General features: G+C 35.6%; 1 protein-coding gene across 2 annotated transcripts in view; it reads right to left on the minus strand.

Moving 5' to 3' along the window:
- LOC106867947 (sodium-dependent multivitamin transporter) overlaps window positions 1-9133 on the minus strand; it is a 164192-nt gene that overhangs the window by 101052 nt on the left and 54007 nt on the right. For both annotated transcript variants that reach the window (XM_052974693.1, XM_052974692.1), the window contains 2 exons: window positions 5221-5272; window positions 3298-3365 (listed from right to left, as the gene is read on the minus strand). In XM_052974693.1, the coding sequence (XP_052830653.1) occupies window positions 3298-3365; window positions 5221-5272 (120 nt within the window). The remainder of the gene's footprint in view (window positions 1-3297; window positions 3366-5220; window positions 5273-9133) is intronic.

Genomic DNA, 9133 nt, shown 5'->3' on the forward strand with positions numbered 1-9133 from the left:
CCATCTTCTGCAAGTTCTTTCATTCAAGCATTCTTTCCCACAAACTGAGTATATGTTCCGAGTCGCTTCGGCTGCAGAGTTTCTTTATTTGTACTCATAAAGCAATATGTGCCTCAAATGCTCTTTGGATACTTTCATGTTAGAAAGGGTTTTAACCAAAGAAATTTTAATTCTATTATTCTGTAAAATAATATTTAATTAGTTTAAACGTACACAAATGCATAAAAATAATTTTTAATTCCATTAGACACTTTAAAATACTATTAAATTTCATTCAATTTTAAAAAAGGTAAAATTGGACAGACCTTATGGGATCACTTGATATATGTATCTGTATGGATGAATGCAATGTATATGTTTAATGTCTGTGCACTGTGACATAGAAATACTTGGGTTGGTATCTGAGGGTACAGTTCAGGCATCCCTCTAGGAGGAAGCTAACTCAAATATAAAACCCACTACTCTACTAAGCCAGATATCTTACACTTTGATTGTCATGGGGCTTCTTGGTAATGAGAGTTGTGGTGTTGTGCAAGCCATAAAGATAGATAGATATTGTACATGCCAAATCATCCTTGAGACATTACTTCCTTTCCAGTAACAAGAAGCATGTTTGATTCCCTTTTTTCTCTTTTCTACAGTAGAGATAATTAATGTCTAATACGAAGTCCAGAGTGAAAAACAGCATACACTTAAAATGAAATATTAATATTATATGTACAAAAATAAGGCAGTGAGCTGACAGAATCATTAGCTCACCAGGCAAGATGCTTAGCTGCATTTCATCCATTTCTATGTTGACTTAGCCTTACATCCTTTTGAGGTTGATAAAATAAGTACCAATTGAACACTGGCGTTGATTTCCCAAACTGTTGTTCTCCTATTCCAAAGTGTTGGCCTTGTGCCAAATTTGAAACTAATATTACATGTATGAAAATAAGGTGACAAGCTGGCAGAATCATTAGCAAGTCTGGCAGAATGCTTAGCAGCATTTCATCCATCTTCACATTGAGTTCAGATTCCGCCAAGGTCAACTTTGCATTTCATCCTTTCAGGGTCGATAAAATAAGTACCAGTTGAACACTGGAGTCGATATAATCAACTTATCCCCTCCTCCAAACTTACTGGCTTTGTGCCAAAATTTGAAACCAATGCAAAAACTAATTTCTGTGTGTCAGTGTGTCACACTTTGACACCCCTCTCTCACTATTCAATGACACTTCCATATGTATGAAAAGGTTTCTTCCCATTATTCTGTTACTTGTTTCAGTCATTTGACTGTGACCATGCTGGAGCACCACCTTTAGTCAAGCAAATCGATGCTGGGACTTATTCTGTGTAAGCCTAGTACTTATTCTATCGGTTTCTTTTGCCAAACCACTAAGTTACAGGGATGTAACTGCACCAGCATCGGTTGTCAAGTGATGTTGGGGGAACAAACACAGACACACAAACATATACACACACATACATATATATATACAATGGGCTATAGTAGAAGACACTTGCCCAAGGTGCCATGCATTGGGACTGAACCCTGGAACCATGTGGTTGGTAAGCAAGCTACTTACCACACAGCCACTCCTGCACTTGTAAATGTGTTTCATTATGTATATATTATGACCACAACTTCATAGATGGTTATATCTATATCATTAGAGAATTAAGTTAAATTCTTCAAAGTGATGTAAAGTATAGGTATACATGAGGAAATAAAATGGCACAAAATATTTGAATAGATAGAGATACTTATTCTTTAACCATATAACCTGAAATTTTGTATTTATAAACAAACAAACACACACAGATATACAGATACTTAGATACAAGAACATATATGAATACATATGTACATATATAAATACATACATACATAAAACACACACACACACATGCGCACTCACGCACGCATGCATACACACACACACACACACACACACACGATGGCTGCAACTCGATTTTAAGTAATGCCATCGCTTGATTGTCTGAAACATGAGCAGCATGAATTTAACTCATCTTTCTGTAGGTGTTACAATATTCTTTTGTTGATGTTTCAGTTCACTTCCTTATCGTCATTTTTTCCACATTCCCTACAAGCAGAGATGCCATATAATGCATAGTTAACAACATTCCTGCATATTTGATTTACAAACATCTCCCTTGAGCTGGTCATGCTCAATACAATTTTGTTCAACTTCCCCTCCTCTCATCAAGCACTGTTTTCCTCCATAATGAACAATCTAGAGTGAGATTTTCCCATATCATTTTCCCAAGATTTTGATCATATTCTTGATGCAGTCCTTATACCTTGATTTCCATTTGTACACTGGTCTTTTACACTGGGCTAACTCGTCATACAGAAATTGCTTGAAGATCTGATTATCTTTCACTCTGACCACATGACCATTCCATTGTAGTCAGTGCTGAAGTACTAAAGACTTTAGATATGTAAATATAGACTGACTGTTTTCAAGGATTTCAACATCACTTACATACAGTGAGGTGAAGTATGAGGTACAGCATAGGCTTTGTAACATTAACCTTATTCTTTTATGAAATCTTTCCAATGCAATATTTCATGTAATGCTTTTTTTAAAAAAAGTATTGGAATGTTTTTCAATGAAAAATTTGTGCATTCAAATGAATTTATCTATTCAGAGACATTTTCTTTTACGGATGCACATTAAAGTTATGATTTCTAACTTAGTGTACAAAGCATTGACATTATACTTATTTTATCAGCTTCAAAGGATGAAAGGCAAAGTCTTCCTCAGCAGGATTAAGCACATTCTTAGCATAGTTAGGATCATGTCCCAAAGACTAGCTCTTCTCTTCAGGGCCAGAAAATATGTCAGTCCCCAACAGCTGCTGAGGTTCTATAAGGATTACAAAAGAGTATTGCAACCATATCTGGGTCATACTGTAGCTACACCTGGATATTGTGGACTGCATCCAGAGAAGGCCACTCAAGTGATTAGCATTCGGTCTTCAATGGAAATACTCCAGTCTCTCTGTCTTTCCTAGTGTTGTTATAATGGCCTCTGTTCCTCAGAGCTAGTCAGTTTCATACTGCCGCCATTCAGATACCCTTAAATCACTCATGTTTCCACATCTTATTACCCTTGCTGCATCCAACTCCTCAAGTTCTGTGCAAAACATTATGTTCAGTCCTTTCTCCCTAGATTGTCATCCCACAAAACATTAACAGCATCAACCTCACAAACTTCACAGGACCTGCAAGCATCATAGCCACTGCCACTTCCTCTCGACTCAGTAAGAGAAAAAAAATGTATTTACCAGTGAGGTGTATATTGTTGATGATAATGCTACTATAATTATGGAACACCACATTGGGAATTGTGTCACTGTAATAAGAACAGATTACAAAATTAGCCAAAAGTTTCACAACTTATTGAAAAATTTCTCTAAATTTTACAAATAAGAATTCAAGCTGAAGAATTAGGTTATTCCTTGTCATATTTCTGAAAATGATGAAGCTGTTATTGGCTATTTTCTATCATACATCCTTGATGGATGTCAGAATATTTTTTTTTAATTTATCCTCCAATAAAATTAATACAATCAGGAAAATATGGATGAAGTCCTTATCAATAAAGCCACAATGTAGAGCTAACAAAACTTGTTAAAATGTATAACTTTTCCAAAGCAAAGCATTTTTAAAATCCACCAATTATCATCATCATCATTAAGTCTTGTTGGCATAGCTTAGATAGCTTGTCATATATCAACATCTGTGTAAGTCTTTCATAATCTTTTGTATGAAGTTCACCATCTTCTCTTACTATTTCTTTATTCGATTACATCTTTATTCTACTTTTTTCATTGGTTTCCTCCACTGACAGTACATGGTAATTTTACATCAAACACTTATTGTTAATTGGTATCATATATCTACATGAGAGCAACCATCTACCCAGTGTGTATTGATATTGGTAGATAATTTTAATGCATAGTCTTTTTTTCATGCAAATTATTATTACACATCTAATAGAACACAACTCATATCTTTCTAGCAGTTGCTGTATTTCTACATTTGAAATTCATGTCTCATTACCATGTAGTATCACATTTCTAAAATGAGTTTCATTTAAGCTTGAATTTTATCCATCAAACCTGCTGGGCAAGGGATCCTATCACATGCCTTTTCAAAACCATAGAATGTCTTGTTCTAAGCTGAGGCATTCTCTTGCCTTTTCACAAGAAATATTACATCTGCAGTTCAATGCCTCATAAACCTAAATTGCACATCATCAAAATTAACCATATCTTAAACTCTCCCCAAAACTCTCTCAGCTACTTTCACGACATGACTCACCAGTTTAAAGCTTCTGTAGTTACTACTCTCGAGTAGACACCCTTTTCTTCCACAGAAGTTGGCTAAGATACTCATATACATATTATTAAAGAGATTAACAACTAAGTATAGATATGCAGGTATTTTGCAAATACTTCATGGAATGATGACCATGCCCTGCATAGTTATAGCACCCATTCAGCTAACCCACCAGGGATACAGCAAAGTCATGGGACTGCACATGGTGGATTGTGAAGAGGCAGCAAAAGAGCTCAATTGAATCAATGATGCTTCTTACATTGATGCTGAGCAGAGGAATCCTAGAAGATCAATGGTCAGGATCACCAAGCTCTATCAAGAAAGTAACTGCAATGCATCGATAGGGATGGCGTCTATGGTTGTGTAATCAGCTAATGAAAGATTTACTATAGCTCAAGCTTCCAATTCAAATTCATAATAATGATGGAATTGTGTGGTGGCAGAGAGTCATGCGAATCTGCAAAAGCAGCATAAAAGAAAAAAATCAACTAAGTAACTCTGATACTTTCAATGTCTCAGTTATTATCTATGATAGGCCAGATGCTTACCATGCCTTCATCTGTTAGCTTTAGTAACCATAGTGAAACTAACCTCAATAGCTGGTTCACTGTTGCTTTTCTTTGACATTGGCCCTCATTATTCTACCACTCATGGTTTCATTTAAAACTTCTCGAAAATAATAGTTTATGCTCCTTTCTTTTAAGTACATTTATGCTCATCTGTCATCTTAAAAATATTCTGTTGTTCTCTTCCTATTTTGCTTTTCCATCAGATTTTTTTGTCACAATATAAACAGTCTTAGCTTCTCAAAATATTACCCATCATATTAAAAAGTAACACTAATATTGAAAAATATATTTACATACCTGCTTCCAGTGCAATACTAGGTCCATACAAGACAATTCCTAGGTAACAGAGCTGAAAATATAAAGAGCAGAATTATTTGGTTATGTCATTTTACATGTATTTCATTAATAATGAAAATAATATCTGTTATATAAGGAAAACCTTATAAGCAGATTGTGTAATCAAATCTTCAGAGATTGTATAACTTGCATTAGACATTTTTAGGATTTATACTTGACTGTGAGCAGTGTTACAGTTTCAAGGAACATGACTACTGAGCTAAAATAGGTTAAAGAATTTGCCAATATAGATAGTAAAGGAAAGATAAGGAATTACATCTGTCACTAGTGTCCATTAAAATTAAGACAGATATGGCTATAGCTACTAGATTTCAAAGATCCTATTTATTTCTTGCATTTGGCAGCTAAGCTATTAATTATCATACATTTTCACTGACACTAATCAGTACACACACATATACTCATCTATTTACAGAAACATATATATCCACAAATTTATATACATCCCCATCTAGATACACAGGTATACTTACATACCAATATACATGCATATATATATTCATCATCATTATCATCATTTAATGATTTAAGATCTGCTTTCCATGCTGGCAAGGATGGTGTGACAGGAGCTGGCCATCTGGGGAGCTGGCCATCTGGGGAGCTGGCCATCTGGGGAGCTGGCCATCTGAGGAGCTGCCCAGGTTCCAACTGTCTATTTTGGCATGGTTTCTACAGCTGGATGCCCTTTGTAATGCCAACTACTTCACAGAGTGTACTGGGTGCTCTTTACATGACACTGGCACAGGCGTCTTTATGTGGCACCAGCATGGATTCTTTTATGTGGCATCAGCATGGACACTTTCATGTGACACCAGCATGAGTGTTTTTATATCACACCAGTACCCACAAAGCCTCGATGGAAGGGCCTCTTGACTGAGAGATGGATGAAGAGGACATATCTGTATGTATGGACAGCCAAAGTTTTACTTAGCTTGACATGTCTTCTCAAGCACAGCATCCCTCCAGAAGTCTCAGTCCTTTGTCATTTCCTCTGGGAAGCCCTTGGAAATCCTTTCTCACTACTTTGTCCCACATCTTAGGTCTACTCTGCCACAAGTTTCCTCCACAATTAGAGATCAACACTTTTTTATGCAGTTGTCCTCATCCATATACATCACATAACCATGCAGTCTTCTCTCTTACACCCTACAACTAATGCCTCTTATACTTAATTTTTCTCTCAAACCATTTACATTCAGTCATACTGACATTACCTATCCAGCAGAGCATGCTAACTTCATTTCCTTCAAGCCTTTGCATGTCCTCTAAAGTCATAGCCCATGTTTCACTACCATCTAACATATCTGTACATACACAGGCATCATACAATCTGCCCTTCACTCTGAGGGAGAGATCCTTTGTTCCCAACAAAGGTAGTAGCTCTCTAAACTTTGCCCAGCTTGTTCTTATTCAAGTAACTACACTTTCAGAACTTCTTCCTTCACAGCTAAGTAGGTGGCCTAGGTAATGGAAATATCTACTACTTCTAAGGATCCCTCCAGACATTTGAGGAAGTCTATTCTCTGTACATTATTAGTGCTTACTGTACCGGCATATCTGACTACTACTAAGACTATTTTTTATGTTAACCTGCACATGATATCACTACATTTTTATGTGTCCATAGCTTGCACTGGATACACCATATGGAGTTTCTACCAACACCTTCCTACATATCAAGCAGAACCATCTCCTTAAAAGGATTTGAGATTTGTCTGTCTTCTTACATACTAGGAGTTTCGTCTTAGCTAAATTAACTTTAAGGCCCTTAGATTACATACCTTACTTCTGCACCTGAAATTTTCTCTCTAATTCAGGTGGTGATTCAGCTATAAAAACAAGATCATCAGCATAGAAGAAAGTTGTCAGAAGTTAGTAAAATACTTTTTACTATTACTTATTAGCTTAAAAACTGACTTTTAAGCACAGGGCTAACTGGGCCTGCAGCCCAAAACTGAAAAAAGCTAAATAGCATGACTATAATACATCTATAATGACTATATGCCCCTGTGGTGTTTGATCAGGAGTTAACGATGAATGAGAATTAATTCTGTAATGCAATCGTTCTATTGTTCCAGTCCTGATCTGAATTCCAGCTTGGCCAATTTAGCCAATTTGAATTCCAGCATTGGCTAATTTGTTCCAAAGTTCTTATCTCAACGTAAAATTAATGAAGCTAATGTCATTTATCTCCCCCTTGATCTCTGACATCCTCTGACAAACACCAACCAAGATGGCATGAATCAGCCAAGTTTTACCTGCTAGAAATAGTGACTCAAATGCTTTTAAATCAGATCTCAATGCTTAGATGTTCAAGAACCAAATGAAGGGCAGATCTTCAATCCCAGGATCATCCCGATTCCAAAAAATTATAATATGTCTATGTTGAGCAAATGTAGAGTGAGAAACAGGGGTTCAGACAAACAGAATTTCATATTTATTATTATAGAGATAGAGACAGTGAGTTGGCAGAATCATTACCACATCAGACAAAATGCTTAGCAACATTTCTTCCAGCATTATGTTCCAAGTTCAAATTCTACTAAGGTTGACTTAACCTTTCATCCTTTTGGGATCGATAAAATAAGTACCAGTGGAGCACTGGAGTCAATGCAATTGCCTCTCCTCCTCCTCCCACAAAATTTCAGACCTTATTCCTATAGTAGAAAGAATAATTAATTATCATATATTACACTGAGGTTGACTTTGTCTTTCATCTTTTTGAGGTGGATAAAATAAGAATTAGTTAAGGTCTGGGGTCGATGCAATCGACTAGACCTCCTCCCCACAAATTTCAGGCCTTGTGTCTATAGTAGAAATAATTTTTACTAATCATTTTCTTTCAGCACTTTCATTCCTGATGGAAGTTTTCAAAAGTTGGAGGATATTAAATATATTGCTTCATATATGAATATGTAACAGATGTCAACTGTTTATTGAAAAAATGCCAGGAATTCAAATACTTTTGATAAATTTATTTACTTTTGTTTGGGGGTTGTATAAAGAATGTTTGAGAGTGGCCTATGAAGAGTGGTATTTTTGTCCATAAAAGCCAGCCATTTATTGATTTCATGGTATATAGGAAATGTCAGCTGTTTATTGAAGAATGAGACAAGGAACAAGAGATTTCTGGCTGGTTATTTTGATGACAAGTCAGTTCAGAAATGTCTAGCTGTTTATTAATTTCAATATATTGTTGGTTTTAATCTGGAGATGTCATTGAACAGTCTTAAATATTTGTATGTATGTACGTGTGTGTGGTGATTGTTTAAAAATTTGTGTTAGTAACAAAAGCAACATCATCATGAATATCTGATGTTGACTTAGTTTGGTTCATCTGGAAAAATTATTTTTGATAAAATTTTCCATGTTTCTATAAATATGATACAAGTTTAATTATGGAGCAAATGTTTCATAAAATGTTTTTACATTTTGTTCTGATATTTTGAACCATTCCTTGGGAAAATCTTGAATTTATTGTTTCTGTGGAAAGACGTTTTTCTCAATGAGATCTTTTGAAATTCAGCTTCCTCCGAAATTCATCTTTGTTTGTGTTCTTGCTCATTCACAAAGCGTTTCCAGTCTGACTGATGAAATTTTCTTCGTAGATGGGGCATAGATGCAGCCATGCTGGAGCACCACTTTTAGTTGAACAAATTTATCCAGGACTTATTCTTTGCAAGCCTAGTACTTATTCTATCAGTCTCTTTTGCCAAACCGCTAAGTTACAGGGACATAATCACACCAACATTGGTTGTCAAGCGATGGTGCGGGGACAAACACAGAGACATGAATATATACATACATACATATATATATGTATGTATATATATATATATATATATATATATAT

Source organism: Octopus bimaculoides, chromosome 19, assembly GCF_001194135.2.
Source record: "Octopus bimaculoides isolate UCB-OBI-ISO-001 chromosome 19, ASM119413v2, whole genome shotgun sequence".
Classification (NCBI taxonomy): domain Eukaryota; kingdom Metazoa; phylum Mollusca; class Cephalopoda; order Octopoda; family Octopodidae; genus Octopus; species Octopus bimaculoides.